At 42.9% G+C, this 13,368-nt stretch overlaps 1 protein-coding gene across 5 annotated transcripts in view; it reads left to right on the top strand.

The window, feature by feature from the left end:
- Dnah9 (dynein axonemal heavy chain 9) overlaps nucleotides 1–13,368 on the top strand; it is a 337,403-nt gene that overhangs the window by 9,493 nt on the left and 314,542 nt on the right. For all 5 annotated transcript variants that reach the window (XR_005878261.1, XM_040748879.1, XM_040748878.1 and 2 more), the window contains exons 2-4: nucleotides 1,297–1,493; nucleotides 4,497–4,655; nucleotides 5,828–5,958. Coding sequence is in view for 4 of the 5 variants with exons in the window: in XM_040748879.1 (XP_040604813.1) it covers nucleotides 1,297–1,493; nucleotides 4,497–4,655; nucleotides 5,828–5,958 (487 nt within the window). In the remaining variant the exon portion in view is untranslated. The remainder of the gene's footprint in view (nucleotides 1–1,296; nucleotides 1,494–4,496; nucleotides 4,656–5,827; nucleotides 5,959–13,368) is intronic.

The following is a 13,368-nucleotide window of genomic DNA, read 5'->3' as shown; positions in this document are numbered from 1 at the left end:
TGCGCTGCGCGCGTGCGCGTGCATGCACTATCATATGCAAGTGGTCACAGCTCCTGTGTGTTCATGACTGCCAGAGCCATGCTATCCCCATAAGACAGCATTTTAAATCTTTCTTTCCCATGCCATGGTGCTGTCAATTCTACTGTCCCCTCATCTACAGTGTCCCCTGGTCCTTGAATTTGGTGAGGGAGATGTTCCATCTAGACACAAGTACTCAGCACTACCTTATCTTCAGTACTCTAATGGGCTCTGATTCTCTGATTTAATCTGTCCATTGCCAAATGAGCCTTCTCTGGCTAAGGCAGAGACTACACCAGCCTGTGGATGTTTATAAGGTGTCTTTGTTACTTTTCTACTCCGATGAAGAGACACCACAACCAAGGCAACATATAGAAGAAAGAGCTAATTCGGGATCACTGTACCAGAGTGTTAGAGTCCATCCATCAGTAGGCAGGCATGGCACTGGAACAGTAACTTAGAGCTTACATCCTTATCTGTAAGTAGGTGGCAGAGATCACACACTGGAGGTCTTTTGAAACCTAAGAATCCACCTCCAGTGACATACCTCCTCCAACAAGGCCACACTTCCCAATCCTTTCCAAATAGTTCTACCAGTGGGGGACCAAGTATTCAAACATGAGCCTACAGGCCTATTCTCCTTCAGACCCCACTACCCAAGGCAACTTAACAGCACATACATTTATCAGAACCCCAGTAGTTGAACCTGCTCAACCATACCACACATTCATTCCCACCTATGGAGTGGACTTCAGCTCCAGTGAAGAAGCAACTGGACATAAGTACAACAGTCATGTTATTATTCCACCAATGGGAATGTTTTTCTGGCCAGTATTATGATGCATAGTGTCTACATCTTGGTTAAATTATTGATGTATTTTCTTCCCCAACAGCTTGCAAAGTACCTTCCTGCACTGTCTAGCTCAAACCAAGTTTGATTTCTCTATGTCCTATATCCAAAGTATGTGTTGTCTTCAGAAATAGGATCTTACCTTCTAGTCCTGATGAGCAGCCCAAACCAGTGACAATACCATGTATTATTCTGAGAACCTTTGAGGACTCCTTGACTAGTAACTCATAGGGGGGTATCCCATACCTGGTACTAGGATATGGGGTTAATAACCCATGACTTCTGGAAGTAGCATCATCCACCCATGCAGGGTAGTTCTATTCAAGCTCTTTTTTTTCTTTCTTTCTATTGAGACAAGGTCCCACTGTGTAGCACAGGCTGGCTTGAACTTACAATCCTATTGCTTTTTTGGTGTGTCTCTGTTTCAGGTCATTATCCCTGTCCTGGTCAATGAAAAGAACCATCTAGACTGGCCCCACATGGTGTGTCAAGACATCAGGCATCATGCCCACTCCCTGCAATGTGACCTCCTGGTAATCCTTGAACACATGAAGGGAAGAACCTTGCTGCCTCTTCCAGCTGGCTCAGAAAAAGTAGAGTTTGTGGATGGCCACAGTGAGCTAGTGTAAGTACCATTAGCTTATAGGCTTTGGTGATGGGATGAAAGCTGTTTTATCAGAGCCTTTCTCCCAGGGCCTTTCCTCTTCCTGACATTACACATCTCAGTCCACACACAGCACACTGTGGACTCTGTCTGCCAAAGTCCTTGGACTGTGTATTTACACTGGCCCTTGCCCAGTCCTAGTTCATAAGGTCTGCTAAGGTTCTCTCAGCCATGTGGGTTTTTTTCTACCCCAAATCATTTCAGGGCTGGGAGCAGCCATGGCAGTTTCAGTGTTTTTAGGTTGTGGCTCATGGCTGAATGATACCTAACTCAGTAGCTGTGCATCTCCTACCTGCATACCCTGTGCACACAGAACTAGCTTTCAGGCTCTTGTTACTGTTCCAGTCTCTATTCCTCAGCTGCTACAGACTTTTCAGACCCTGGGGACCCCCCCCACTCAAGTTCAGGAAAATCTGGCTCTGCTGGGGAGTTCATGCCTCTTGTCTCTGAGTGAACATTAGAACTCCAGCCTCTTTTTTTAGTTTAAATTAGAAAGAAGCCTGCTTAATATGTTAATCCCAGCTTCCTCTCCCTTCCCTTCTTCCCCTCCTCCAGCCCCCTATCCCATCTTCCCTCCACTCCCCAGGGAGGGTGAGGCACTCCATGGGGGATCCCCAAAGTCTGTCATATCATCTGGGCTAGGGCCCAGGCCCTCCCCCATGTGTCCAGGCAAAGAGCACATCCCCCCACTTGGAATGGGCTCCAAAAGTCCATTTGTATGCTAGGAATATATACTGATCCACTACCAGAGGCTGGTTGTGGTGGCACACGCTTGTAGAATTTGCTGAAAGAGGCAGAGGCAGGAGGATCACGAGTTCCAGCCTTTTTGATATGTTGATTTTGTCTATCTATTTGAGACAGACTCTCATTCTATGGTCTAAACCTTCCTAGAACTTTCCATGTAACACAAGCTGGCCTCAGACTCAAGATTCTCCTGCCTCAATCACTGGTCCAGGGCTGAGATACCAGCCTGTGCACCACACCAGGTCCTCTGCTTCATAATGTTCTGTCTCCCATCTACTTCCTCTCAACCATTCCAGCTTTGGGTTTTCTTTGTCTTTGTATCTAGGGGTATTTCCCCCTTCCTATGCAGTCTATGGCAATAGGTTACCTTCCTGAATGAGTGTGGTCTGCCGTATTGCCAGGTTTCTCTCAGTATGTGACTGTAATTGTGTTTATTCAGGAGCCATGATATATCTGGAGAATAAGTAGTGCATGCAACTGCAGTATGCTTCTTAATAGCTTTATGTGGGAAATGATTGTATAGCTATATATAATTTGAAGAAGCATCCCAGTTAACTGGAAAACTTATTGTAGTTTAATAAAACTATCCAATATTCAAAATAAATACAATTAATCTCCCCCTTTATCTCAGCTCCTTTATACCATACCTTAATAACATTCAACCCGTTAATTTCTTGCTGAGTTTGTCTCCTTTTGTTCAACTTTGATAATTTCCCTCAAGGCTGCATCATTTGGGGGAGGAGAGCATTTTCTTTTAATGTCTTTCATAATCGCTTGTGCTGTATCATTTCTTAGTGAATATGAATTTCACATTAAGTGAATGAAGGTGAGTTCCTGATGTGAAAATATCATTTCCATATTTCCTTTCTCCATTGTTATGCTGGTTACTTGGCATATTCAGTTTTCAGCTAAGACTTTGAATGGCACCTGATTTCTATTTTAATTTATTTAAATTGAAAATATATTTATTATTATTGTGGTATCTGGGTATGTGTATGGAGTGCGTGCGTGCGTGTGTGTGTGTGTGTGTGTGTGTGTGTGTGTGTCTCCATCCCATGCACACATGTAGAGGTCAGAGGACATTTTCAGGAGTATGTTCTCTCCTCCATTCCCTGGGTTCTAGCATCAAATTTATGTGGCAGGTATTTTAATTTTAATCTCTTGCCATCATACCTGTTATTTTAAACAAAACAATGTGTTTGAAGGGGATGCTTGGGATACCATTCTTTGTCAGAAACCTAAAGACAGAATAGAATTGTGCTGACATCCAGAGCTGCAGTTTATCTCCTGGAGTAAGATATCACCTATTTGTCTTTGCTATGGAGTTAGGACTAACAACAAAGCAAAGGAGGCCTGGGGAGGTTGATGTGGCCAACTCTCTCCTGGAGAAGCTCAGAAGCTGAGGAATAAGCCACTGTGCTATGCAGGAAGTTTGTCCTCTGGTGAGATTCAAGCAGGGGTTTGGGTGGCTGATTCAGTGCTTCTTGACTTGGTGAGATTTTGTGTCATTTAGGTCCTTAAGCCAGTCTTCAGATTATTGATGGACCTCAGATGTACAATAAAGTTGAATGAACACAAGAGTTAGCATGTCTCCCCAGAAAAAGACTTGTACAATTGATTTGCTTAAGGGAGTCTATTATTTGGTATGGGGGGGTTAAAATTCATAGGTTAGAGACCATGGAGAGGGTTCTGTTGGTAAAATGCCTGGCACATAAGCATGGTGGCAGGAATGCCACTTCCGGAAGCAACTGTGTTTGTGGGTCAGCTGTCTGTAACCTTAGATAAACCAGGCACCCTCTCCGTGATTCATTCCTCAGTGTTTCTCTGTTGGAAGGTGGGGATACCTTTAACACTTGGAACTTAGTGTAGGCCAATTAGGTCACTGGGAGCACTGCTCTTAGTGAAGACGAATGTAAACCCTGGGGGACCTCAGCTCTCTCTGAATTAGCCTCTTATAAAAAGGTGAAGTTAGCCCCCTTTTTATTTTTTTGGCTTCTAGTGTTGCTTTGAGAATCTCCCTGCACATGTTACCATCACAGTGCCTTTCAGTGTGTCCTGACACTGTATTGTAGGCTTCTGACCCTACAAATCATGAGCTAAATGAACATCTTTGTAAGTTTTCCTGCTCTGAAATTTTGTTATAGCAGCAGAGGATATCTGAATACAACCAGGCTCAAATTATTTTCACATGCACTGAGAGATTTCTTTTGTCTGTTGCAGCCTGGACTCCATAGACAAGTCCATTGTCTATGCCATTGAGTCTGCAGTGATCAAATGGAGCCACCAAGTCCAGGTGGTACTCAAGAAAGAGTCTTCCCAGCTGCTCTTACAAGGGGAAAATCCCACCCCCAAGGTGGAACTGGAGTTCTGGAAGAGCAGGTAGGCAGGGGGTCGAATGTTTGGATCCTTGGAGAGGAGTGGTAACAGAAGAAAAAGTCAGGGCTGACCTGCTGGAGCCATCACTGAATCTGGTTCTGCCTCCAGATGTCTCTCATCCTCCCTAGGGTATATGACTGTGTGACTTAGTGTCAGTACAGTTTCTTTCTTTGGACTGCAAGATGAATTCTTTCCCTGATGCTCAGTAGCGACCCTTCCTTTCATGGGGTCACTGTCAGTTCATTGAGGAGGAATCATTAAACCACATGTATATAGTTGAATCAAGAGTCAAAATATCTTTTGTTTTTAAGAGCCTTTTTTATTTTGTGTGTATAAACGTTTTGTCTGCATGTATGTATGTGAACACCAGTAATCCATTCCCCTGGAACTGGAGTTACAGATGGTTGTGAGTCACTGTGTGGGTGCTGGAAAGCAAACCTGGATCCTCTGCAAGAGGAGGATCTTAACTGTGGAGCCATCTCTCCAGCCTCGATTCTTCATACCTTTATTCTAAATTCCATTCCCCTTTTCTTGAATATATATATATGGAAGTATCTGAAGTATCTGAAGAAAATAAGGGATATTGGATATTGGCTGCAGAACTGCTTGTCCTAGGTTGTAGCTTATCATTAGCAGCCACTCTGTCTTGGTCCTATGGAGTGACTACCTCCCTCCTACCTTCCATGCCTTTGCTCCTATTTATCATCGTGCTGGTGAATCTTTTCTGGAGGAGACAACAGATGTTGGAAGCAGATGTCCTGACCCTACAAAGAACAGAATGTCTGTGTCATAGGATGAGCTATTTTATAGGACTCCAGACCTCTTTGCACCACCACACTGAGAATCCCATCCTCTCCCCCAATTTCTAACCATTGTTTCCCTTCAACAACGCTTGTTTCCCTGGCCCAACCTTGCTGCAAGAACTAATGACCTCCAGCTGCCGTGCTTTTAGGCCACCAGCTGGTCCAGACAGTGTTTCCTGGAGCTTTTCCTCTGCACCCTTGTACCTGAATCAGGCTTTTGCCCGTACTGTTCTGAAACGGATGTCTGCCTCTTGGGGCTGGAGCTCAGGCTGTGGGGGCACCTGAGGCAGGACTACCCTTTGCTCGCAGGAGGGTGGGGCATCACAGTGTGACAGCATTTCCAGATACTCACCCTACTCCATGGTATTGCAGGTGTGAGGACCTGGAACACATTTATAGCCAACTGATGACCATTAAGGTAAGGGGCATGGCTGGACTTCTGGACAGACTTCAGAGCAGCTACTGGCCAGCTTTCAGAGCCATGTTCACAGACGTTGAAGCAGGTGAGGAGAGGCAAGTTTCCCACAAACCAGTTTGACTCTGCCTTTTCCTCGGCACTGCATCTCCTTTTCTCTCTTTCTGATGCCAGGATCTTCACATTCTTATCACCTTCTTATCTGGCACAGGACAACACGGTGGCAGGAACGCCACTTCCAGAAGCAACTGTGTTTGTGGGTCAGCTGCCTGTGACCTTAGACAAACCAGGCACCCTCTCTGTGGTTGCAACTCTGGCTCTGGTGTGCCAGCTGCCTTGCCTCCCTCAGCTCTTGTGAGATAATCTAGAAGGAAGAATGTCATTAGCAGCAACACACTCTGAATACGTGCTGTGACAGAGGTGACAGCTCACCTTTGGAGTCCAGGCCCCCACACCCTTGGCATCTTGAGGAATCTCTGTTCTGTTTCTATCATCATTCTGCCTTCTCTGTTCACATAGGACTACAATTTCCTGTCCCTCTGAGTACCAGACCAGATCAACCTTTGTCACAATTGCATAGCAGCCAAGGACTGTGATGAGGTGTAGGTGCACTTTTTTTTTGCAGGGATCCCTCTTCCCTCATTGGTGTGGTCTGCCATGCCTCATTTTCCTACTAAGCCACCTCCTTGTTCTTAGTTCTGTAAGTCAAAATGTGCTTTTAAAGTTATTTTCAATTTTGTATGAATTAAACTTAATCTAAACAGCGATTTTCAAGTACTCTCTTATCCCAGAACATTCTTTAAATAACACTCTGTCCCATGTATGTCTGAAATATAAACCTAACCGAGGTCTACTTGTTCTCTTAACAAGGGTAGGATCCTATATCCAGAGCCCACTAGCTGACCTGTCTGTCATCCTACTCTCTCCTTCCACCCTGGGGAATAAAAGAGTTAGTGACAGGCTATTGTTTCCTCTTTTCCTTTCTTTGGGTGTATTTTTGTTGTTGTTTTTAATATAGCATCTTGTTGTGTAATTCAGGCTGGCCTTGAACTTAGTATGTAGTTCACACTGTTGGTAATTCTAACCCTTGCAGAATCTGAAGTGTTAGAATTACAGGCATGAGCTACCACACCCAGCTTCAGTGCAGGGGGTCCCTGGGGGAACCACAAAACAAAGAAGAGCTGTCCTAAAGTGTCCTGAGGTCTGCCTGGGCCCTCAAGCCATTGCAGTAGCAACTGAGCCAGCAGCTGAAGCTGCCATAGAGCAAATGTCTGTTGAGGGTCAGCTCACCCTTTCTCCAAAGCTGCTGTGTCTCAGGGATATTATTATGTGTGCGCCCGGATGAGATTCGGTTGAAATACATGGGTATCACTGACATTTGTTGTGGTGTACCATTGTGGATTTGATGAATGAGTGGACAAGTGTTGTATAAAAATAACTTGAAAGGTACTCTGTTTGGCAGATGGTACCAGCTTTCTACTCAGGGTTGAAACAACTTTTGATTGTTTACACAGTCAGTCCTCCGCATCTGTGGATTGTCAGTCATAGACTCAACTGTTTTTAATTTTGTGTGTACTGAGCACACACAGATTTCTTTCTTGTCATTATATCCTAAACAACACAGTGCACAACTTTCTACATAGGCTTTATATTCTGCGAGTTAGTATGAGTGGACTACAGATGATTTCAAGAGTGCAGGAAGGTCAGGCATGTTGCATACATGAAAATCCCAGTGCCTAGGAGGCAGAGACAGGACTATCTCAAGTTTGAGGCCATCGTTGATTATCTATGAGACTCTTGTCTTAAAAATATATTAAAAGAAACAAAAATAAAATATACAGCATTGTGCCACTAGGTTATACACAAACACTATGCTCCTTTATACAAGGGGATATTGAACATTTTGATAGTTCTGGGTATCAGCAAGGGGTCCTGAGACTGATCCCCCCATGAACACCAAGGAACTGTTATAATCTTATCTAGGTTAAAGTGGGAGATGATTCAGAGAACTGCTGGGGAAGCTGTGCTACACACACATGTGAAGTATGCAAATGCCTAAAGCTTAGATCGCAGCTAACAGCACAACGAAAGAGTGTGCTGTGGTTATTCAGTACCCATCTGTATCTTTCACACTAGTAGATTAGGAAAGTCATGCTTCACGTGCATTGATGGTTTTCAATGATTTGTTTCTCCAGGCCAATTTTAAAAATGTTTCCTTTCCAGTCAGCGTGTGCAGAGAGTGATATTTGAAAAATCATCACTATGGTAGTATGTACAGTAAGACAACAGAAGAAGTCCTTTACATATGTGAGCTGATTCCCATGAGGAGAGAAAAAAAGATATTTTAACTAGAGGTGATAGGGAAAGCCCTGGTCAGGAATTTGGTGGTGTCTAAAAGAATAAAAGGATTTTAAAGGCTATTGACTGTTTTTTATCCTTTCTTATCCAATTTCAGAACATCTGGCTTTCTCGATCCTGAGTAGATATAGTGGATTCATTATTCTTATTAGTCATACCCAGGCAATTTCTTGGCTTTTCATGGACCAGAGAAAGATGGAGGAAAAGGAGTATCTGTGGTTGTTAGCGTAGATCAGAGAACTAAGGAGGAGAGAATGGATGAAGTGTGGGAACAAAGATGTTTGAACATTGGATTGACTGGAAGTTGAAGATACTTGGGAAACAGGAAGTCGAGTTGACCATCCCTTTTGGAAAAGAATGTCTGGCTATAGTTCTCTTCCTGGTCATTAGTAGGAATGATTGACACAGGACAGCCTGATTTCCAGTAATCTTGGTGTATCCAAACTGCCCTAACAGCCACCACCACACACTGGGTCATTTGGTTCTCAATATTTTGGAGGCTAAGAAGATTAAGACCATGACCAAGGAGGTTCAGTTGTCTGGTAAGAGTTGCTCCCCTCCTGCAGGACAGCACATGGTTGCTGCATCCTATAATGGGAGAAGTGCTGTGTCTTCACATATGGAAGTGGAGGGCAGGCTGACAGAATGCTACAGGAAGCCTTTAATTCTAGTAGCAAGGGAGGAGCCCCCATCACCTAATCACCCTTACCAGCCCCTCTAGTTAATTCCTGCCACTGACCATTAATTTTCAACACCTTATTTTTTGGGAGAGATGGACACAATGAAGCCACAGCCCCAATGAGAGATGTTTGAAGGTAGACTTTCTAGACTATTGTGAAAGAAGGCAAAGCCCTGTGCTACATTGGAGTCACTGAGGACTGGCCCTCTCTTACATGTATATTTCTTAATTTCCTACCCATACTTCCCAAGAAGCACTCAGAAAAGGTAAGACAGCATCTTGAAAGTGGACACAGTGGATAGATTGCAAATATTTATGCTGGAGATTAGCAAATGGACACATAAAGGCGTACTCCCTTAGAGTTTGTTATTAAAGGTTTACCAGCAAATGACTGCAAATCCTCTGTATCTGATTATTCAATTAATGGAAATTAAATTTTAAATAAATAAACACAGTATAATAACATAAAACTATACAAATTATAAAACAGCCAGGTAGAAGGATGGTTCAGTGGTAAAGTCACTTTCTCTGCAAGCATGAGGATCTGATGAAAGCCCTGGCACCCACACAAATGATAGCCATGGATGTGAGTATCTATAAACCCAACATTGTGGGTTAGAGGATGGCAAAGCCAGGAGCCTTCTGGTCAGCCATCCTAGTAGAAAGGAAAACTTGCAGTCCAGTGAGATATCTTGTCTTAAGGGGAAAAGTTATACAGGTTCATACAGGAATACATCTGATGTCCCTCTCTAGTCTCACTCACAATGCACCTATTGTTGCATAATACTCACACATGCATGTACATGCACACACACACACACACACACACACATCCACACATTCACGCATGACCCCACAATAATATGGAATATCAGATTTCAAGCAAAAATAATAAACAAAACATGAGACTGTCATAAAAACAGAAATGTAAAACAGATAAAACAAACATGAGCACACATAATTACAGCCATCTCATAATGACAATGGTGCCCAAACTTCACACTGGAGGAGAGAAAGAATCATTAAGAAATGTAGTACTGGGAAAACCAGATGTCCATATGTAAGTAGACTTGTACCTATTACACTGCACAAATATGAACTGCAAATGGATCTAAGACCTCAGTGTGGAACCTGAAACACGGAAGATGCCAGAAGAATAGGCAAAACCCTATAGGATGTAGGCATGGGAAAGGACTTTCTGAATGGGACTCTATACACTGAGGAACTAAAGTGACCAGTTAACAAATAGGGCCTCGGGCAGGCGTTGGTGGTGCACGCCTTTAATCCCAGCACTTGGGAGGCAGAGGCAGGTGGATCTCTGTGAGTTCGAGGCCAGCCTGGTCTACAAGAGCTAGTTCCAGGACAGCCTCCAAAGCCACAGAGAAACCCTGTCTCGAAAAACCAAAACAAACAAACAAACAAACAAAAAAACCAAATAGGGCCTCTTTAAAAACTAAAAGACTTCTGTACATTAAAGGAAACGATCAGGTGAAAAGAAATCCACAGAGGGAGAGAATCTTTGTAGACTATGTGTCTAATAGAGGAACAATTTCCAGAGTATAGAGAGAACTCAAACAAAGACTCCAGAAAATAAACAATCCCATTAAAACTGAGCTCCAAATCTGAACTGTGCCTTTGTAAAATAAAAAGAAAATAGCTAAGAAATATCTTTAAAGGTGTTCAACATCTATAAAACTATTTCGAAATTTCATCTCACCTGAGTAGCAAAGATGAACAAAACAGCCAACAACAAAAGCTGAAGAGGCTGTGTGGAAAGGGGTACCCTCATTGCAGACTGTTGCAGCCACTCCAGAACTCAGTGTGGAGAACTTTTTAAAAAGCTAAAAGTAAAGAGACCATCTGACCCTGACTATACCATCCTTGGCATATGTCCAAAGGACTTGACACCATACGCCACAGATACAGACCATATTCATTGCTGCTCTGTTAGAGAAGTAGGTTAGAAATGGAAGCAACCTAAATATCCTCCAACTGGTGAAAATGTGGCATATATACACTGTGAGATACTATTAATCTGTAAAGAAAAGTAGATTGTAAGATTTTCAGGTAATAGTTGTAACTGAAAAGTATATACTGAGATGACCTAGACCCAAAAAGACAAACTCAGCATCTTCTCTTACAGCAAATGGGGACTGTCACAGAGAGTCATAACTGGTCAAAATTCAGAGAAAAAGTGACTATAGGATATTCATCCCCAACTGGTACATATAATGACTCCACACCTAAAATGGGAAAGGGGACTGGAAAGCTCCTATGAGTCAGAGGACTGGTGTTTCTGCTGTTACCTAGTACCTTCTAGACATAATAGGGAGCTTTATACCCATGGCATCTCAACAATATGGTTACCTAAAGCAAGTCTGCAAAATGACATGTAACATGCGGACATAGATGGGTGAAATTTTACAAGGTCCCTTGGGCCACAGGTAATCAGTGGCTTCTAAAAGAGGAGTCTTCTCCATGGACAAGGTCTGTGATAGGTTATCTAATCCCAAGTAGTCAATGCTAAACACATCTACATAGGAGTAATACCAAATTGACCCAGTAGGTGTGTTTAGCATTGACTACATATGTGTGTGTGATATATTTTAGGTGCATATATATATATATATATATATATAACATATGAATGTAATATACATATGCAATATATATATATACCTACAATGAAGGTGTATATATATGTGTGTGTGTGTGTGTGTGTGTGTGTGTGTACCTATAATGAAGAAGAAAAGGTCACTAATCTGAGAGGGGTTCAAGAGATGGCAGGAATTTGAAGGGGAAGTGGGACGGAAAGAAGTAATATAAATATACAGTACTTTTTATGAATTTCTGAAAATTTTTAAATAAACTAACATAATGGCTAGGTGTGACGCTCAGTGATCGAGTGAATGCTGGACATACATGAGGCCTTAGGTTCCATTCCCTGCACAACATACACAGAAAATGCAGTTTAACACCTACTCAGCACTGTATCAGCTACTGTGAGTGACACAAGTAGATTTAACATACACAGGAGAATATGTACAGCTTATATGCCAGCACTATGCCATTTCATGTAAGAGATCTAAGTGGGGCTATCAACCAGTATCTTTCAGAAACTGAGGAATAGGTAATCTTAAACAAAACAGAAAACTCCAAACATAATCCTAGCTGTGTTCATTTGTTTGTTTGCTGTTGTTGTCTCACTTGCTTTTCAAGGTGATTGCTCCCTGATTGAACTATGGAGCAGTCCATGCTTTCTCCAATATTGTGGTCTTAAAACAATCAAGCTTATGTCCACATGTCCAGGTGTCTGAGGAAAGATTTGAGTTTTAAACAGCCCTCACACAGGATGATATGCAGAGAAGGCTCCCGTGCATAGACTCAGCCTTTCCTCTGGTATGCATGTGTCTCAACTTCGTCTATCAACAGCACAGGTGAAGTCAGGTCTTATGTTCCTTTGAATGGCTTTTGGATATGAAAGTCCTCTGCCTCAACTCAGTGGTCCTAATGCTCACTGTCAGCCTCCCTTCCACATAGCATTATCACTCTTATTGGAGAGTCAGGTCATCTGACTGAATCACACTGTGATTCCAGTACACCATTTGGGATATAAAATACAAGCATGCATAACCATTTCTATGTGTCCCTTGAGCCTCAGGCAATTGGTGCAGAGGTTCAGAATAAACATGGGTGTCACTCCTTTTGCTCAGGCAAAGAGGGCTGGTTGAGTCATACAGTAAGCCTAGAGAATTACTTATTTCTTATAGGATGCTGTGTGTCTAGTGGTAGAAAAATTCCTGATATATTGGAGGTTGCAGCTAAACCAGGGATATTTTGAATTCCTTTATGGTAGACACAGAGCCTCGTCCATATAATATGACCTAAGACCACCTGATGTCATTGATGCCACCAATTACCTGCCCAGGAGGAAACATCTGCAGATATTCCCTTCAGTTCAGCTTCTGCTTCTTCTGGGTTGCTATGCACATGCCACTGCTACCAGCTTTGTCACACTTCCCTCAGTTACCACAAGGTGACCACTGAAGGCCTCTCTGCTGGAGCAGTGTTCAAGGGGGTGGTAGGAGAGTTCTTTGGTTTTGAAAACCAGCATAATCTTGCCATCTCTAGTCCCCCCACTACTCCTCCATTCCCCAGGGCTTCTCTTTCATAAGCATTCTCAAAAGTTTCTGTTAAACACACACCAGAGATGCTGCTGTACACTAACTATATGCACCATGCTACCCTCTAGGAAGAAGCCCTTTGTACCTCTGTCTCTTTCCTGACTTGGGAAATAATCTTCTAGATCAGCCCCGTTTTGAGGCTTGCAGATGTTAGATGTCTTAAAGTCACAGGGTTGGGAGGTGTCTGGATCACTGTCTGAAGGCACACTCGTTTGCACTTGTCCCATCATCTGTATTCATGTCATCTTTGTGGTATCAGCATTAAAGTCATCAGCAA

This window comes from Mesocricetus auratus, unplaced genomic scaffold (assembly GCF_017639785.1).
Source record: "Mesocricetus auratus isolate SY011 unplaced genomic scaffold, BCM_Maur_2.0 Super-Scaffold_100007, whole genome shotgun sequence".
In the NCBI taxonomy this organism is placed as follows: domain Eukaryota; kingdom Metazoa; phylum Chordata; class Mammalia; order Rodentia; family Cricetidae; genus Mesocricetus; species Mesocricetus auratus.
This window is presented reverse-complemented; position numbering and strand designations above follow the sequence as displayed.